The sequence below is a fragment of the Babjeviella inositovora genome, assembly GCF_001661335.1.
Source record: "Babjeviella inositovora NRRL Y-12698 unplaced genomic scaffold BABINscaffold_19, whole genome shotgun sequence".
Lineage (NCBI taxonomy): Eukaryota > Fungi > Ascomycota > Pichiomycetes > Serinales > Babjeviella > Babjeviella inositovora.
In genome coordinates this window covers 1-18,839 of record NW_017566856.1, presented here as the reverse complement: position 1 = coordinate 18,839, position 18,839 = coordinate 1, and the positions used below count along the sequence as shown (strand labels likewise).

At 48.2% G+C, this 18,839-nt stretch overlaps 8 protein-coding genes across 8 annotated transcripts; 5 read left to right on the top strand and 3 right to left on the bottom strand.

The window, feature by feature from the left end:
• Positions 1-1,777: 1,777 nt before the first annotated feature.
• On the top strand, positions 1,778-2,393 carry BABINDRAFT_163882 (E2 SUMO-conjugating protein; the record flags this gene model as incomplete). The annotated part of the gene is made up of 1 exon (XM_019130161.1): positions 1,778-2,393. A coding segment is annotated over one exon (473 nt), but the record flags the coding sequence as incomplete, so codon positions are not given.
• Positions 2,394-2,633: 240 nt separating this feature from the next.
• Positions 2,634-4,663, bottom strand: BABINDRAFT_163881 (uncharacterized protein). Its single transcript, XM_019130160.1, has one exon. The coding sequence runs from the start codon at positions 4,649-4,651 to the stop codon at positions 2,738-2,740; it is 1,914 nt and encodes a 637-aa protein (XP_018982304.1). The 5' UTR covers positions 4,652-4,663; the 3' UTR covers positions 2,634-2,737.
• A 361-nt stretch (positions 4,664-5,024) lies between these two features.
• On the bottom strand, positions 5,025-6,011 carry BABINDRAFT_169497 (uncharacterized protein; the record flags this gene model as incomplete). The annotated part of the gene is made up of 1 exon (XM_019130664.1): positions 5,025-6,011. The coding sequence occupies one exon, from the start codon at positions 6,009-6,011 to the stop codon at positions 5,025-5,027; it is 987 nt and encodes a 328-aa protein (XP_018982303.1).
• Positions 6,012-6,405: 394 nt separating this feature from the next.
• BABINDRAFT_169496 (uncharacterized protein) lies at positions 6,406-6,868 on the top strand (the record flags this gene model as incomplete). Its single annotated transcript, XM_019130663.1, has 4 exons — positions 6,406-6,472; positions 6,517-6,544; positions 6,597-6,766; positions 6,822-6,868. 4 exons carry the CDS (start codon positions 6,406-6,408, stop codon positions 6,866-6,868), a joined length of 312 nt encoding a protein of 103 aa, XP_018982302.1.
• A 505-nt stretch (positions 6,869-7,373) lies between these two features.
• On the top strand, positions 7,374-8,864 carry BABINDRAFT_163879 (uncharacterized protein). The gene has a single exon (XM_019130159.1). It carries the CDS (start codon positions 7,586-7,588, stop codon positions 8,801-8,803), a length of 1,218 nt encoding a protein of 405 aa, XP_018982301.1. The 5' UTR covers positions 7,374-7,585; the 3' UTR covers positions 8,804-8,864.
• A 429-nt stretch (positions 8,865-9,293) lies between these two features.
• Positions 9,294-13,685, top strand: BABINDRAFT_163878 (uncharacterized protein). Its single transcript, XM_019130158.1, has one exon. It carries the CDS (start codon positions 9,474-9,476, stop codon positions 13,386-13,388), a length of 3,915 nt encoding a protein of 1,304 aa, XP_018982300.1. The 5' UTR covers positions 9,294-9,473; the 3' UTR covers positions 13,389-13,685.
• Positions 13,686-15,443: 1,758 nt separating this feature from the next.
• Positions 15,444-16,691, top strand: BABINDRAFT_173047 (uncharacterized protein; the record flags this gene model as incomplete). Its single annotated transcript, XM_019130932.1, has 1 exon — positions 15,444-16,691. The coding sequence occupies one exon, from the start codon at positions 15,444-15,446 to the stop codon at positions 16,689-16,691; it is 1,248 nt and encodes a 415-aa protein (XP_018982299.1).
• Positions 16,692-17,342: 651 nt separating this feature from the next.
• On the bottom strand, positions 17,343-18,221 carry PEX19 (Pex19p; the record flags this gene model as incomplete). Its single annotated transcript, XM_019131350.1, has 1 exon — positions 17,343-18,221. A coding segment is annotated over one exon (879 nt), but the record flags the coding sequence as incomplete, so codon positions are not given.
• Between the last annotated feature and the right edge of the window lie 618 nt (positions 18,222-18,839).

The window sequence follows — 18,839 nt, the reverse complement described above, 5'->3', positions numbered from 1 at the left end:
TCTGATTCGAAATATTTTTGTGTTATAGCCTTCGAAGCCTTTACAAGCTATTGAGTACTAACAATGCTAGGTATGGTTTCCCTAGTGATATTAGCAGAGTACACCGAAAAGGGTTTCGGGTAGTTTCCTTTATTGACTTAAATGCAACTTTCAAATGACGAACCATTGCACTGGGCACTGAATATTTTATGAGTGACATGCATTTTATGAGGACTTAGAAAACCCTCGCGACTGATTTATACTTTGCATTTGAAGCAATATCTGGAACTGGCTCCCCTTGGTTGCTTCTCAATACGTGTTACCAGGTATACTAACAGTGAAACGTCAGAATAAACGCCTCCCACCAACCGATACTGTAAGGAATAAATGGTAAGTACTTCAACCAGTGCCACCTTTTTCTCAGCTTCCTGTTCCCTTTCTCCATGGTATCTTTAGTGATGAGATTCTTTAGATGACGAGTCTGATTTCGGGTTTCCCGCTGAAGACACACCTTTTTATAACCATTCATGCCTTTCTGATTTTTTAAAGATACTCTGGAGGAATCGATTTCTTGATCCCGCAACGAGTCTTACTGGCATCCAACTGTATTGCAAAATACTAATGACATCTAGCTTCCTTGCTGCTCTTGACAGTTCACGGTCATAACCATCAACTGTTGTACCCAGTCGAATAGCTGCCGGTGTTTCTTCAAAAAGGCGTCTAAGAGATGATCTCGAAATAATTGACAAGCATATGTCCGAATTTTTAATGAAGACAAGCATTTCCTGTCTGATGGATTGTTTTTTTTGCAGAAACAGGATTGGCGGGCTATTCGTTCGAACAAAAAAACAGGTGTTTTTGAACATGTTGATGGTTGTGATTGTTAACAATCAAAGTGTTGACGGAAAGGTATGCATTTTATTATGGTGTCCTTTCCCGGTTGCGAAAGCCTGCTTTTGAATGTGGAACATGTTTTTGTAAATGATGATCTCACCTCTTTCACGACGGTCTACTGCGTTGCGATCAAATGTTAACGATCGTATACTTTGATGATAATCCGGGCCTGACAGCCCGAGGTACCTGATTACAAAAACATGCATCACATTCTAAATCGGTGCTTTATCGAGACCCCTAATGGTATTCGTTCCTACATATACTAACTCCGCTGTCGTGGGCGTGATGAAATAATATGCATTTAACGAATTCTTTGAATTGTAAGTACCTCTTATCCCTACTAATTTGCAGCTTTTCCGGTCTGAACATGGCTTATAGTGATGATGTTTTTGAACAAACGTTTGACTTTAGAATGAAGAATAAAAACAAAAATTCGATTTGCATGTCAGTCTGATCATAAGACATGTGTCTTGTAATTTCTACAAGATGGGCCATTTGGGAAGTTGGAGTTTAGAATTTCAAATTTTGGTTTACTAATGCCTTTAGTCTCGATATCAGTTAATACTCCATACGCAAATTTCAATCTGTAGCGACACCCAAGTCTAGATATTTTAAACTGTATTTGCGCGTATGAGTTCAAGATGTATGCTTATATATTTCCACGCTTTAAATTACTTGCCTTTATCCGTATTTGTTCACGTTGCATTATGCACGGCATTATCTTACATAAACCTCTGGGAAAATTCCTGGCAAGATCCACATCCTGCATAAAACTCCAGCACTGGATCTTGCGTGAAGAAAAATTGTGCCGCCCAAGACAAAAACACACACATTACACCACTGTCTTTAGCGTCATATGGACCCAAGCCTCTCTGTGTACACTCATAGCCCATACAACCCACGATAATGTCCCTTTGCAAAAATAGATTACAGGAAGAAAGAAAACAATGGAGAAAGGACCATCCCTTTGGGTTCTTTGCCAAGCCAGTCAAGAGCACTGATGGCGCATTAGATTTGCAGAACTGGACCGCCGGTATTCCGGGGAAACCAAACACCTTGTGGGCCAACGCTGTGTTCCCTGTTACGATCAGTTTCCCAGACGACTATCCGGCCAAGCCGCCAAAGGTCAGGTTCCCAGCCGGTTTCTACCACCCGAACGTGTACCCATCCGGGACCGTGTGCTTGTCCATTTTGAACGAAGAAAAGGACTGGAGACCGGCCATGACCTTGAAGCAGCTTTGTCTCGGTGTCCAGGAGTTGTTAGACACGCCCAACCCAGACTCCCCGGCCCAGGAACCAGCCTGGAAGGCCTTCATGAAGGACAAGGAGACGTACGAGAAAAAGGTGAAGGAACAGTCCTTGAAGTTTGCCAAATAGGGCCAGAAGTGAATGGTGAAGGAATGGCCTACCAAATAGATGGCACGGACAAGTCTGCTAGCAGGTGCTATCGGAGCGGCCGTGTAGACTTGTTCCAGAGTGTATTGTATTAATAAAATAATTAAATGATGGAATATGTGCGGATAGGTGAATACAGTATAGGTACCTTATAGGCCTGGTTGGGTTTTTGGTACTTACCAGACCAAAGACTACTTCCTCAATATAGCCTGTTTGGTCTTTTCTATATTCAGCTTCCGATTAGATATATCATTTAGCCTTTTGCTCTCTCACTTGTTTTCCCTCGCTCGTCATCCTCTATACGATTATATTAGCCTACTTAGGCTGATGCTTATTAAGCCATCTTAGCCCTCCGAATTCGCCTCTACAAAAGTCATTTTCATTATAATTACATTACACAGGACCTTGTCTGGAACTCGTTCCTACAGACCACTAACCTCTTCCAAGAAACTGATAGAGCTTTGTCCCATCAGTTTTTGTAGTCGATGAAACGCCCCAAGTTCAAATACGCTTCCTCGGCCTTCACCTTCAACTCACCTACTCTTCTCTTGTCCAACTGCTTGTACATGTCCCTAACTTTGGTCTGGTATCCCGCCAACACCGCCAAGTACCCTCTCTCCACAAATAACCGATCCAACTCGTCCAGGTCCTGGCCGAAGACGTCATACACACCGTTCAACGCCTCCACTACAATCGGCGCCTCAACAACCGGCAACAACGCTGGGAGGTTCACGAGGTAGTCCATGACGGTAGCGGTGATGGCCATGTCTCCGGCAGCGATAGAAGAGGCTACCGATGCGAGCAAACCAACAATGCGCGCGGTCAAGTCGTTGTTCAACTGAATCGTGTCCAAGTCCAAGTTGATTGTCTGGCCCTGGCCGCCAGCAAGGGGCTCTGGACCGACTGGATTCAAGATTGACTGCGACTGTTGAATCAACAAGTTGACGGTGTCCAAGGAAATGTGGGTGGCAAGGATTTCCATCGGCAAGGTTTTGGAAATGGCCCACAAAACGTTTGTGGCATCGAGCTTGGTGGCCAACAACTTGCTTTCGCCCTCCTGTGGAGCAGCAAAGTTCAAAATGTTCTGGGCGATAAACTCCCAGATCTGCAACGTCTGCCCCACCCAGGAGATGGGAATGTCGTTGCTGACAGAGAGCCCAAACCAGCACAAGTTATTGAGAGCCATCAAGGAGCGGTTGTGGAACTCCGGGAAGTTGACCAAAAGCTCGATAAGCAATAGCGGCAACTTTTCAAAGGCCACGGTCGTCATTTCCGGGGAAAGGGTGACCGACTCTTGGACATCTAACTCGTTCAATGAGGCGTATTCTAACAAGGCAGTGACGAGTTCGAGAGCGATCCCAATGGACTCGATGTCGGTTCTGGCCTGGTTCAACTCGCGTGAGTCCTGCTCCGACACCTTGCTGTTCTTGTCTTCGATGGTCTTGCTGTTGAGCTTGGTGATCTTGGCCTGGCACTCCTTGATATCTACGGTGGTGACAATACCGGAGACCGTGTCTAAAATCTCGGCGGTGGTGCGCTGCTTTGTCTGCTGAGCCTCCTCGCTGGTGACCTCAAACTTTGACTCAAAGACGTGGAACTTGATGCACTGGATGTAGGTCTTGGATAACTTGTTCAAGTTTAAAGTCTGGTCAAACTCCATCAACTTCTGGAAGTCAAAGCTGGCTATCAACTTCTCGATGAACGCGCCCGACTGGTTGCTAAAGTTGTACAAAAAGTCCAACACCGTCGTGAACAACTTCACGCTGATGACCACCTCCTGCTTCGCGATGTTCCAGTTCAACACGCCAACCGCGAACGCCAACACGCCATCGATCCGCCCAAAGATCTGGTCAAAGAGCTCCTCGTTTGTGTTGGCCAACTCCGTCGTCAACGCCAAAAGGTTGTCTGCAAAGTCAAAAAGCAACGCCTTCTTCGACTTGTCGACCGCAGCTGGGTCTGCATGGATCGCCTCAAACGACTTTTGCGCCTTCTCAAACCCGTTCGCAAGCGTCACCCAGATGTTTGAGCGCCACAAGTGCATTGCTACCTCGTGGCCCTGCTCAAGGGTCAAGTTGCGCAACAACCCCAAGCTTTCCACGATGATCTCGTCGTTGTTGTCTGAGAGACACTGTTCCAAAATGATGTTGATAAGGCGCTCCTTCAAGAAAAGCGTGCGCAAGCGCTCGTCCTCACACAACACGGAAATGGCCTGGATCGCCATCGCACGCTCGTTGGGAGAAGTGGAAGAAAGTTTCTGGATCAACGGAAGCACCTTCGACTGGCGCGTCTGCTCGTCCTTCTGCTGCTCCTTCACGGAGGTGGTCTTGGCGATCGGGTTTGTCCGCGCCTTGTTATTTCTCTTACCCTTCTTGAGCTTGGCCATTGTGTGTTGCTGTTACTGGTAGAGTATGGTTGTGAAAAATTTGAAAAGTTTTAAAGAAATTTTACGTGCAGGAAGAAAATAGGGCTCGTAGGAAGTGCTACTTTTCCGTGCAGAACCAAGGAAGATAAAACGATATGTAGATGATTAGTAAATCGCGGATGTTTTTTTTTTTTGATGTTGAATATAAATATTCTTAGATAGTTGAAGGTATAGAGGTTACTCAAGAGCAGGTCTCAAAAGCTGTTTACAATTTCCATGATACAACAAGGCTTGAAAAGTTCTGGCCAGCCCCACTACAACAATGCTTGTGATTATAAAATCTTGCTTCTAATTCCACATTAACCACTGACATAGTTATTAATATCAACCAACACTAGTTATTAATATCGATCAACACCAACTTTTTAGCACACAAGGCAAAGACCAACCGTTCCAGGTCGCTGACCACACAGTCATTGATCTCGTTGCTCGGTAAGCTGACATCCACTTGGACCATTTTCTGCAACTTCTGGATATCATAAACGCTGACGCTTTCGACGCCCAAGACCCCGCACAACTGGTTGCCGGTAGGACGCAAATACCTTGCCGAGTCCCTGGTCGAGCTGATAATCGTTTCAACGTTGGGATAAGTCTCGCCCAACCCACCCTGGAGGTTCTTCAAATTAAAGTGCTGGATGGAGTTGCTAGTCACAACAAACACGACATCTGACTTTACAAACACGTCGTGAATGTGATCAGAGGCGTAGATGGTGTAGACGACCTTTCCGGTCTGCCAGTTGAGAATCCGCACAATGCAGCCGCCTTCGACAACCACAACCTGTTCGGAGTTTTGCGGATGGAACTTGACCACTGTCGGCCGGTGCTGCAATCTTTGGACGTACCGTTTGCGGGTGATGATGTCTGTAACAATTAAGCGATGGTCGTCGCCCACCACAGCCACCAAGCCGTCTTCATTCAAGCACAAGTCGTTTGCAAAGGTCTGGGTGATATCGAGATCAATAGTTTGGCCATTAACGTGGTCAAAGACCCCCACTGTCATGTCCAGAGCCGCGTAGACAAGAAACCGGCCGTTGAAGCGAACCTTGTGGAGCGACTTTTCGGATGGGTACGCCGTAATTTGGTAGACATGCTTCTGCTGGAACGAGGTCGGCAACGAGCGGGACAACTCCGTGGAGTCCTCAAACGGCGTCATGATCACAAAACCGGCGTCGGAGCCTACGCATACCTTACCACCGTAGCGATCGAGGCACTGGCCCGAAACGGGCAAATCGTAGGAAACAGCAAAGGCATCACCGGAGGGTTTGAGAGACTTTCGGTAAAGCAGTGGAACCCCGTACGCTCTAGAGTCGTTCAGTGTCATGATATGAATGGCGTGGGGGTGTTTTGCTTTGGGTCTGTTGTGATGAACAATTTTTAGCCATGTTGCTGCGGCTCATGAAATGCACGTAAGATTGATTCACGTGATCAACAGGGCTCCACAGAGACAGGAAATGACCGGGTAAGAGGAATAAGCGGAATGTCAACGTTTAGAAATTTAGATAGAACAATTATCATCTGGGGGGTAATTCCGATAAGGCGCCAAACCTAGGAGTAGAAAGGATTGGACCATGTGTCACTAAATCATGTGACGATGGGTCATGTGACAATGGGTCATGTGACGATGAATCATGTGACACTTAACCTCGCAGGATCCAGATTCGTATATTGGCATGGTTTCCGTCTACTTTTCACACATTTAGACCCCAAACAACAAAATGGCTAGAATCAGAGGCTTTGATCTTTTCGCCATGGCTGGTGTCATCTCCGTCGGTGTCTACACCGGTATGTACCCGTTAATTCTTCACGAACCGATATTAACAACCCAGGTGTGAAATTTTTCGGCCCGATTATCATGTAAGCACCACGAATAATCGATTCCCGCGAATACGAGCACTAACATTTATAGCGACCAGTTGGAGAAGGATGGCAACTTGAGACAGGACAAGAAGGTCCCAGAGATGATCAGAGATGCCTCGCGTGAGATGAAGGAGAACGAAGAGAAGCTCAACAGTAAGTGGAGTGAAATCAGGGCCCAGTTGGAGTTGTCCAAGGAACAAAAGGAGCAACAGAGAAAAGGTAAGCTGGAGTAAGATTTGTACATACACGCATGACTTATGGTATTAATATGTAGTTTGCCATGTAGAAAAAACGCCAAAGGTGGAGCAACAACCAAGATAACTTCAGGGTAAAAGTGCCGGTAGCCCCGGTTGACAGCTGCCATATTTTCCACGGAGTTATTGGAATAGCTATGCTTGGAGCTCGAATTTTCTCTTAGTTTCGAATATCTTAATTCTTCCCCTGACCTTACCAAAACCCTGCACGTTGTCTTGCTCATCTCTAAAGTGACAATAGTTGAGATAGGCGAAAAAACGTCTTTTTTTTCAGCTTTATTCCAGGGGTAGTAAATGTCTCGAGTACCCGTTTATGAATCATTCCCACGTAGTCAATACCTCAGACCACTGCAGTCTTCAGAAAGTCTGCCCAGAGATGGATTGGGCTTACACCTCTCAATTCTACCCTGACCGTTAGTCACGTGCTACCCCCACCAAAACTGCCAGTTTAACTCCTGCACACCTGTCTTAACCTTTGAGGGCATCTCGGTCGCACACACCTTAAGCCATTTCTCACTAATTCACGATATCCCCCGTCTCTTTCTTTTCCAGTACCTACAGTGGCAATTTTTTTGCCGAATTGATAACTGAGGACCTCGATTTCATCATTATTTCACCCTGGAAAATTGCGTTTGCCACCTGCGGCTTACCCCTACTTTAGTCAGCGAAAATTTCTTTTGGTGGCGAATTCATCAACACTTTGTTTTATCTTGCTTCCCGCCATTTGCTATATAAACCCAGTATTCACCACACGCAATTCATACAGTATAGTCCATTATTTACAATGCCCCAACTAATTGACACCCATTTGCAGCCACACACATCCCGCCCCTCGGCGTCGCACTTTACCTGCAACACGTGTGGGATCCAGTTTCCGCTTGCTGTGTTGCAGAGACAGCACATGAAGACGGACTGGCACCGCTACAACCTCAAGAGGCGAGTGGCGCAGCTCGAACCGCTTACGTCGGAGGTGTTTGCAGGCAAGGTTTTGGCGCAGAAGGCACACGAGAATCTTTTGCCGGAGGTCGAAGACGAGTACGGCTTTGTGGTACACAACAAGATCGCGTCCAGCGCCAGACAGGTGACGAAGAAGGACATGCGCAAGCAGGAGAAGATACAGAAACTGGCTAGAGGGCGAGCTGTGGCCGCCACGGTAGCCAGAGAAGCCTCCCCCGCCAGTGTGTACTCCGCCTTCAGCTTAGGCGGCTCAACCACCGGGGAGGACGATACCGGGTCTGAATTGAACTTCACAACGACCGAAGACGAGATCAGCAGTGCAGAAGAAGAGAGCGAAGAGGAGACTGCTGAAGAGGATGAGATGATTGAGATCTCAGAGTGCTTGTTCTGTGGAACGATTCACGCCTCGGTGGAAGATTCCGCCGATCACATGTTCCAAAAGCACGGACTCTATATTCCGCACAGAGACAAGCTTGTAGACTTGTCGGGTTTGATCCAGCACTTGATTGATTACATCGTGGATAACGACAACCGGTGCTTGAACTGCTCGTTCGCAGGGAGAAACTTGGAGAGTACCAGACAGCACATGCTTTCGAAGGCACACTGTCGGTTGCGGTATGAAACAAAGGAGGATAAGATGGAGGTTGAGCAGTTCTACAGGTTTGAGGCTTCGCCGCTATCTGGCCTGGATGTGGAGATGGACGACGACGTGGACTCACAGTACCAGACTGTAGAGGTGGATGCTTCCGGGGTTGAATTGGTCTTGCCCACCGGAAGCCGTATTGGTCACCGATCGATGAATCGGTACTACCGCCAGCGGATCACCGAGGTGGTTCGCAGAGAAGATGACAGCACCGTGGCTGTGGCTGACGGCAGATACAATGGGGCCGGGCTTGTGGGTCAGGTTGTCTCGAAAGAGGAGAAGCTGGCACGCTTGACCGAGCTCAAGCACCAGCAAAAAATTGAAATTGCCGTCAAGTACAAGGCCGGGAAGAAAAATAGAGGGAACTTCCAGAAGCACTTTAGAGATGAGATCTTGCAATAGTGAGAGGCTCGGGATCAAACTGGGTCTGGAGTTGTGCATTTATACGAGTTATGATCAAGCAAAATGTAACTAAAGTGTAACTAAAATGTAACTGATTGGCATGGCACGATAAATGAGAGTAGACTGTGGAATTTGTTTGGTATATTAAAGATGCCAGTTCTACAGATGTCGGTAGATGCCCTCTCACTGACATTTTGTATTCATTACCCATTGAATATACCACGAATGGGTTGAGATAATAGAAGCTAAGGGCACGTATTTTTCACTATCAAGGTGCAAGGACATAAAACCAGACTATTTAATACACCCACCTAGTTACTCTTGATTCCAAAAATAGTTATATGATGAATCTTCAAAGGTTGACATAACGTCTGATAAATCCACGGGATGTAATGTACTTGCATATGCCGGATCAATACTGATCTAATATACCGGATAAGTATTTTTCACACAACGTGCGTGGCGCTCTTTGAGGGCGGCCAGGTTATCTGGGGTAGTGGCTTCATAAGGTGTTTAGTAACAAAAAGCGGCCTACTACTCTTCAAAACTTTCACGTTTTGACGCAACTACAGATCTACACTTTTTTTTCCCCAATCTTCAACGCGTTTTCACGTCCGCCACTTCGTCTGACTTGACCATAACAGCAAAAGAGTTTACGAGAGCGCGCAGTATGGTCTCATCCCCGCGACCTTTACCGAACCAGTTGGCGGCGTTGCTGGCTTCGGAGCTCGCTCGAAGAGATATTTTTGGCCGGAACATTCTACATTTACTCGTCCTTTTTGACAAACCTGACCTCCTAAAGAACTTGCTCAAGAACCCCAACGTGACAACGGCGTTTTTGCTTTCCCTGGACGAGGAAAACCGCTGGAATGTGCTCCACTACTGTATCGCGCATGTCCGGTTGTCTGCCCTCAAGCAGGTGATAAAGAAGGCTCAAGGGACCCGAAACACGCTAGAGAGTTTGCTCTCAGCCAAGGACGGCGATGGGACAACGCCAATGGAGTTGCTAGATACCGATTGGGTCGGCTGGAAAAGCGTTCCAACGCGGATTTCCAGCTCTATCCAGCTCCAACCAAGATTCAAAAGCCCCGACGGAACTTCGATCAGACGACGCGGGAGATCCAAGCGAGAATGGTTTCGGGGAGGGACCGATTTCTTTGTATTTGGGCTGAACAAGAATAGCAATTTGGGGTTAGGCAATGCCGACGACCGGGCCGTTCCGGTTTTGGTGAACCATCAGGATTTTAAGACATCTCATGATTTGTCTAATGCGCCTCATATTTCCAGCACTTCTTCGTCTCATAGTCTATCGGCCAAGTTTAGCAGGCCCCGGTTTTCAGACGTCAAAATGTCCCAGAAGTTCAGCGTGGTGCTCACTACAGTCGGTACTGTCTTCACTGCCGGTGCCCCCTCTCGGGGGCGCCTTGGAAATGGTGACTCCCAGGTACCCCAGTTCAGCTTTGCTCCAGTGAAATTCTTCACCAAGCCCGTCTCAGCAGTTGAAATCAGCGACGACCACTGCGTGGCATTGTCTCAGGGGGAGATCTACGCCTGGGGCTCCAACTCCCATGCCCAGCTCGGCTACCTGGAGCCAAACCGATCCGAACACTCCAGTGAGCCACGGAGGGTCATTTCCGGCGACATCAAGAAAGAGGCCGGCTTTATTGGCGTGGCAGCGTCCAATGTCCATTCGGTGGCGTACACCAAAAACGCCATCTATAGCTGGGGCCTCAACTCTGGCCAGATGGGTATCCCGCTTGAATATACACAGAAACACAGAGCCATACAGGGACCTAAGCGGATGGACTTCAAGTATGGTGAGATTAAGAGTGTGGTTGTGACTCCTGATCTGATGCTTGTGCTCACCCCTTTCGATGTCCATCTCTACTCCCACTTTTCCCACCAGCGGCTCGCTATTCCCTGCGCCACAAACATCGACAAAACCTTTCATATCTTCAAGCCCGGAAGATTGACTGCACGGCGGGAAATTGCCAAAATTGCCGCCCACTCTAGCCACGTGTATGTACTCTTTTCCGACGGGGATATCCTTTCGTTTAACATGGTCAAGACACGCTTCCACACCGTGTGGAAGAGCAAAAACGACCATCGGAGAGTGGTGGATATGGCGTGCTCAGGCGACGGTGGCCTTATCTTATGCACCCAGGACGGGGCTACGTGGCTCCGCCATCCACAACTGACCAAGTTTACCAAGCTTGCCGTGGTTAACAACGTTGTACGGGTGTTCTGCGACCCTCAGTTTGTCAGCTTTGGCTGTCTCAGAGAAGATTGGGGCGTTTTACCGGTGGAAGTCTCCCAAAGCGACTTTTCAAACGACTTTAGCTACCTCTCTCCATTACATGGATTCGACCCGGAGCGGATCTTGACCCGCGGTCCCGTAACGGATACCTACACCGATTTTGTGGGTGAAGCCAATGGTGCTGAAGTGGAAGATCAGTTGTACGCGATGAGAGGCCCGAAGCAACGACCGGAGAAGACTTTCCGCAAGGTGGACGAAGGTGCCAGAGAGGCTTTGCTTTCGGATGAAGCTTATTTGCGGTGGTTCTACCAGTCAAGCGGCTTTTCTGCTAAGGGCTATGACTGCTGGTTTGCCATAGATGGAGTCCGGGTAGGAGTTCACAGGTGGGTAATGGAGGCAAGGGTCCCAAACATTGTTGAGTTGGAGGCTGTGGGATACGATCCAGCAACCAGAACTTTTAACTTGGGAACCGTGAAATTACTCAGTTTGCTTGTGTTGATCCATTTCATCTATACCGACCAAATTTTGGCCGTGTGGGACGACTTGGAAAGGAATGGCGTTAAGGCAGAGTTTTATCGTATAGCAGAGAGGTTTGGGCTTGTCGATAGAGTGGGAAGGGTTCGGCTGGAGCTTTCGTTCCCTCAGGCTATACAGCGTCTTATGGAAAGGTCCATGGGCGAGTCTACCGAATCAGAATTTCCGGAAGGGCCTAATGCAGGGCCAGATACATTTTCAGCCCTCTCAGAGCCTCGGGGATCAAAAGCTGTGGTGAAGATTCTCTTGCTGGATGGCCATCGAGCCTGTTTTGCCCCGCTTCTCGCCGCCCGCTGCCTCTACTTTGAAACATTACTCAATCGATGGAGTAGCCGTGACATTCTGCTCAGCCACATTTCTACCCAGCAATTCGACGTGATCTTGAGACACATCCACGGCCACGACCCGTTCACGCTCTTCGACCACTTGGCCCCCCAGTTCAGCGGTTCCCACGACTGCATCAACTTCTTATTGGAGTTGACTGACGTTGCCGACGAGTTAATGCTTGGCGAGTTGAAGGATATTTGCCAGCTCACAGTGAAGGATTACATAACCTTGGAAAACGTGACCCTTGTGTTCAAGTACAGCGTGGATTTACAAGCGGAGAAGCTCATGTTGGAGTGTCTCTGGTACATTTACAACAACGCGGAGGTTTTGATTATGGACGACCACTTCCTCCTGGAGTTGAATGGAGAGCTTCTTGGACTTGTGGAGCGGAGCATAGGCCAGCTCAGGCGGGGCCTTGCCAACGGAGAGGCCTATAGCATCGACTTGCTGGTTAAACCAGGGGTAGACGATGGGTTGATCCAGAACTTTCTCACCGATATCCGAGCGTTCAATCTCCACTACATCACAAACGACCACAACTACAGCTTTGTGCCGGTGGCTGCTGTGAGTGTCGTTACCAAGGGCGCCAGCAAGCCCAAAAACCGCCGTCGAAGCTCCAACAGGGGGTCGGTTTCCATGCCCGTCAAGCCGGTAGTGGTGAGAAAGCCGTCCGTTAGCCAACCGGATCACTTTTCTCCCACCTTTGAAGATGACGTCCCTACGGAATCTCGTCGCGATTCGATGAGAAAGTCCGTATCTCCTCCGTTGGGCGCCTCCTTTGCTTCTGTGAAAAGCCCGCCTGGGATCAACGGACAGGTGTGGGGGTACACCCCAGAGACCTCTGTAAATATCCCCTCTGGTACCAGCGAAAAAGCATGGGGAAGGGTACCGGCTCCAGAGTGGCCGCCCGTCCTTGGGGCTCTCCCCACCCCTACCCCATCCCCAGTGCCGATCAAACCAAAGGCTAGTTCCACCCCCCGGTTGTCGCAAAAGGAAAGGTTGAAGAATAAGAAGAATGTCAGTGAGGTTACTCCAGAGCTAATTCCCGCGACTAATCCATGGTCGAGAAAGCCGAGCTCCACCTCTGTGACCCCCTCACCTGTTACCACCCCCAGAGGAGCCTCACCTGTTCTCAGAAAAGCTTCCTGGGGCCCTTCTTCGAGCCTGAGCTCCAATCAGAACTTCCCGTCACTTGCATCTCCAGCCGGTACCCTGACTCCGTCGTTGACGGAGATTATCTTGCAAGAGCAGGACAAGGTTGAGCGGCTTCAGCAGAAACCCACAAAGACGTTGGCGGAGATCCAGGAGGAAGAAGCGTTCAACCGGTGGTTCGAGGAGGAGAGCAGACGCGTTCAGCAGGAATTAGATGCCGTGAATCAGCTCGTGACAGGGCCTGACAAGAATAGGAAGCCAAAGAAGAAGGCGATTAAGGCTAATGGGAAAACGAGGAGGGTCTCGAGCCTGTGAGAAAAAGGTTAAATAAACCCCATTGTTATAGAAGTACGGTCTTGTATTATATAGTTGAGAGCCATCGCGGTGTATATATACTCTGTGCGTTAGAAGGGGTGCTTTGAAAGGTGAATTGGTTCAAAGTCCATCGGCATAGTTCTGGTAACAATGCATGAGCCCACTTCCTATGGTCTTAATACCTTGGAATAGATCCAAGAAATTTATTCCGTGGTGCTACTTGGACTACAAAGGTACATAGACTCGAGGGTACGATATACCTAATAGGTAATAGTGGATACTGTTAGCTAGCTAAAGGAGAATACGTTTCATCTGTAAGATATATACAAGAGAAGGGTAGTCGGTGGCCTCATATATTGAGGCGGATACGGTGCCAGGGTGCCTACTTATTGGAGGTAAGGAGGCCATGAACGTCGACTTCCGTCTAGTTAAATGGTACTTTTACTACAGAGGGTATGCCGGTTCTTGAATAAGAAACGAAGGGTTTCGTTATCACCTAGATTTGCCAACCTTGTCCAAAAATCGATATACAATTGCTAACGGCTAAAATCGCCAGCCTATAGTGCCAGCAAAAACTAATCTTTGGTGTCGTATTCTGAGCCGTCCATGAATAATTTCCAAATTCTACTCTAGACCCTTCTATAGTACCCTCAAATAGAAATGCATGAGGGGGCTTTCGTGTTCCCTCCTAATTAGCTGGGTATCATTTTCCAAAAGCCAATTTTATTCTAACCCGGGTATAACCAGCATTGTGATAATGCTACGGTACGATGCACATGCTAAAGTTAATCACCCATGTCCGGTGAAGTGAAATTTAATGGCAGCCTCCCTTAAAGCCTGCAGCCCAACGCGTAAAGTTTGTCGTTTAACAATTTTCTCGTTCGGGTACTAAATGCAGGCTGAAATTATCTTCCGATTAGCCTGAACACGTTGTAAACTTAAACCCAACAAAAACCTATCCTCTGCACGCAGGTGCAGCAAGTAAACGAAATTTTTTTTACTCGCCTTCCTATCTGTCGTTCAGGGAACTTAGAAACCGGAATAAATATACATCTTGTAATCTACCTATGAAAAAAGAGTAAATAATAATGCGGCTCACAGGTCTGCTATGACACCAGGGAAAAACATCCTACCTTTAGACGTACTATTTGGGTTTAGACGTAAAGTTAGGGAGATAACTCCCCTGTTAATTTATTATCACTTAATTAAATGAATGCTCTAGAAAGGTAAATAATGACAGGGCTCCTGACAACGGCACCACTCAGCTATATTTTCGAATTCACTCCTTCCAGCCCAAAGTTTCTGGATTTATTATATTTAGTCGGCTGTATCGTATACGAGCTCAAAGCTAGTCTGAGATTGCAGCGGTGCTATGTCACTGATAAGGTATTTTGGTCTGAAGGTCGATTCCTAGGTTCATTCCTCTGCCTAGATGCTAGCCAGTACCCGAGTCAGGTGGTAGTACCAGGCTGGCCTCAAGCTACAACCTGCGTAACACCACCAAAACCTGGACTAGCCTCGCTACAGTCCCTTGCTATAATTCAGACCCAGGCGTTATTGGCAGGCGTCCAAAAAAATAATTAACCCTGGCATTTATAGAGCATGTAGCTACGTATGCTGTACCTCTGGGTAGTACTAGCTCGGCGCTACCCCAACAAAAGTAGGTACGCAGAATTAGCTCCTGTGGCAGAATCACCGCCGCGTCACCCAGTTAGATCGCCCTTCTATGTACACACGTCATCCTTTCTCTATCGCTAAAAGGTACTGCGTTTACAAGCCATTGTGTGGCATATTGGCGATTCCGGACAAACAATCGGCATAACTCCCAATGTTTTGGCATTCCCGGACCAATTGCGCGGATCACCTCCCCGTTTCTTTTTTATGTATTTTTTTTTTTCATGCAGCTCTATTTTGGAGACCCGTTGGCCAAACTTTTACACCAAACCCTATTTTTTTCTTTTTCCTTATATATATATATAAGCCCACGTTTCGCAAAACAAAGATCTCTGCAGAGACCAGCAAAACGAGCCGTAGCAAAACTCTCCTTTTCTCATTATGTCTTCTCAAGTCAAAACCAGTGGCTCGTCCATCGGCGATTCCGCCACCATCACCAGAAAGGGCAATGTCTCCGGCTTTTCCAAACCAAAGGAAAACAGCGCTATCGATGCCTTTGGCAAGACATTCAATGCGCCAATGTACACCATCAAGGACATTTTGTCCGCGATCCCGGCACACAGTTACGAGAGACGTCTCACCACCTCTTTCTACTATGTATTCCGTGACATTGCTATGATGGCCACTATGGGTTATGTCGCCAACACCTACATTGCGGTTTTGCCATTCGCTGCGTTGAGATTTGCGGCCTGGTTTGCCTACGTGTTTGTCCAGGGGTTGATTGGGACCGGGGTCTGGGTTTTGGCCCATGAGTGTGGCCACCAGGCCTTCTCCGATTACGGCTTGGTCAATGACACCGTTGGTTGGATCTTGCACTCATACCTTATGGTGCCATACTTCTCCTGGAAGTACTCCCACGGGAAACACCACAAGGCTACCGGCCACTTGACCAGAGATATGGTGTTTGTTCCATACACCAAGGAGCAGTACCTCAAGAAGCACAACGTGACCTCCGCCATGGACTTGGTCGAGGAAGCCCCAGCCGTTGCCTTGTGGAGTCTCTTCTTGCAGCAGTTCGGTGGCTGGTGGGCGCACCTTTTGTCCAACGTCTCCGGTCAGCCGTTCCCAGACACCCCGGCCTACGCCAAGTCGCACTTCTGGCCATCCTCTAAGATCTTCGACAAGCGTGATTACTGGTTCATTGTCTTGAGTGATGTTGGTATCGCCTCTATGCTTTTTGTCCTCTACAAGTGGTATCAGAACTTTGGGCTTTTCAACGTTGCCGTCAACTGGTTCCTCCCATACTTGTGGGTCAACCACTGGTTGGTTTTCATTACCTACTTGCAGCACTCTGACCCTAAGATGCCTCACTACGAGGCCGAGCAGTGGAACTTTGCTCGTGGTGCCGCTGCCACCATCGACCGTGAGTTTGGTTTTATCGGTAAGCACCTCTTCCACGACATCATCGAGACCCACGTCTTGCACCACTACGTGTCAAGAATTCCGTTCTACAACGCCAGAGAAGCGACCGTTGAGATCAAGAAGGTCATGGGTGAGCACTACATGTACTCTGACGAGAACATGTTTGTCGCGTTGTGGAACTCTAAGAGATGGTGCCAGTTTGTGGAGGGTGACAATGGGATTATGATGTTTAGAAACTCCAACGGGTTGGGTGTTGCTCCGAAATAGGCCTGCAGAGACTCGAGATGGCCGAAATGGGCCATCAAATACCCGCGGGGGAGGGGCCGAAACTGGACCACCCCTCTGCAAGCTTGCATAGACCTGGATGCATCCAGAAAGTTTTATACATAAGCCAGTACAAAATTTGATACAGAAGTAGATTCTGACAGCCCACCTGGTCGACGTCCGATGGAAGGGAAAGACAGATAGCTAGGTTTATATGCACCCGTCCAAGGACGGAACAATACAAGGAATTTGACAGGTTAACCTCCGAAAGACAGTGATACAAGACTCCTTGGCTTTACCGAAGAGTGTATAACGTTACAACTTGGAGCCAGAGCCTGGCCCCACATGTGTAGACATGACCCGATAGCTTAGACCCGTACGTTTTTGTTTTTTTTTGGCTAAAAGATATAACGTAGGGTCGAAATGGCACAGTTTAAGCTTCTACAGCTAAGCTGTCGACGGAACCTTGACAGAAATCTGTATCGCTCCCATCATTTTTAATATACACGGAGAATCGGTGGAATTTATTGCTTTAGTCACATAGGGGTGACCCCCGGGTTTGGTGGGTTTCATCCCCTCTATTCACACCCAATCCCATATTGATGCATATTAAAAACGCTACCTATCCTACTGCTGCGTGCACTGATCGGTCTGCTCTTGTAAGCTCTTCTTCAAGTCCTCTGGCAAGTCGTCCATGTTGAAGTCGTCGTCCTCTCCCAAACCAGGCGCACCCTCGGCACCACCGCCAAACAAGCCGCCCAATTGGTCCATATCACCGACTAGCTCCGCTGGCGGGTCGCCCGACTTTTGCAAAAGCTCCAATTGTTCGCTGATTTCGTTACGCATAAACGTGTTGGAGTCGTCGTATTCCGGCGACTCAAACTTCAGCACGATGATCTTCACGATCAGAAACTGGTCATCGTACTTGGTATACTCGTCCGCCTTCAAGCTGGCCTTGTTTTCAGCCAACCAGGCTGGGTATTTGTCGTTCAAGTCCTTCATTGGCTCGTACAACACAGCTTTCGACGATAATTGCTCCATCATTTCGCTTAACAACGCCGCAAGACCCTCCTCATCGCCCCCGGCGCCTCCCAAGCCGCTCAAAAGTGACATGAGCATCTCCTCCTCAGAGCCCTTTTTTTGCGCCTGCTCCGACTTTAACTGCTCGTCGATGTTCACCCCAGAGGTTTTGACTCGCAGCAACGTCTCCGCCATGATGGACTTGAAGTCCTGTGGTCCAGCCCCGGCCTCGCCGCCAAACTGGCTGAGTAAACTCTCCAACTGCGCCTTCGACTCGGGGTCCTCGAGTCCCATCTCCTTCAAGACGTCGTTAATTTGGGAAAGATCATCCGCGGTAGGTGTGGCATTTTCATCTACTGCCGCGGAGCCTGGTGGTTTGCTCAAAATTTCGTCCTGGAACTCGTCCAACAAGTCGTCAAAGTCATCGTCTTCCGTAGTTGCCACGGCCGCTACCGCTGGTTCGGCTGTTTCCACTGGTTTTACTGGGGCTTCTGAGGTCTTTAAATCAGACATTATCTGTTGGATTTGCGAATGGATAGAGTGTGTAAGGAGAAGAGATGCCACTTCCCCAGAAGTACACGCAGACACCCGAGGAGTTACCGAGCCGATCAGATGCGTTTTTACGCAGCGGTGCGGGGACGACCCCGGAGTTCGAACGGGTAGCCAGAAAACTGCAAAATTTATAGCGGCTTTAATAACAGACACTAAACTGCCAGTGATTATGGTCGAAACAGTCTGGTACAATTTATAGATAAAAAGGATGTTTCTTGTATGGCACTGGCAGCAAAGGCGCTAATTTTAGGGTAGGGTAACGGACGTGGGGGCTCGGGGTGAATTTCGCGGATTTTCAAGCCGAAAAGTTCACAACCGGAGTCCAAGGTATAACTAGATAATATCTGGATGGGAACTATCAAAAATCGCATAAATGGAAGCTAGGCGGTAGCTAGTAGTTGAAAGAACGAATGAGATACCCCAATACACAGGCATTTGGACGAGATTCAGAAATGTAAGAGAGGTATGGTAGTCTGGGAATGGTAAAGTGAAAATACGTCGGATTTTGTCAGGGTTCCAGCGCCTGTTGGTATTCCAGTCGGGGGGTTGTAATCAGTCATTGATTCACAAGTTACTTAT

Bases quoted from the DNA above. Each gene is read 5' to 3' on its own strand.
- BABINDRAFT_163881 (XM_019130160.1), bottom strand. From the start codon at position 4,651: ATGGCCAAGCTCAAGAAGGGTAAGAGAAATAACAAGGCGCGGACAAAC.
- BABINDRAFT_163879 (XM_019130159.1), top strand. From the start codon at position 7,586: ATGCCCCAACTAATTGACACCCATTTGCAGCCACACACATCCCGCCCC.
- BABINDRAFT_163878 (XM_019130158.1), top strand. From the start codon at position 9,474: ATGGTCTCATCCCCGCGACCTTTACCGAACCAGTTGGCGGCGTTGCTG.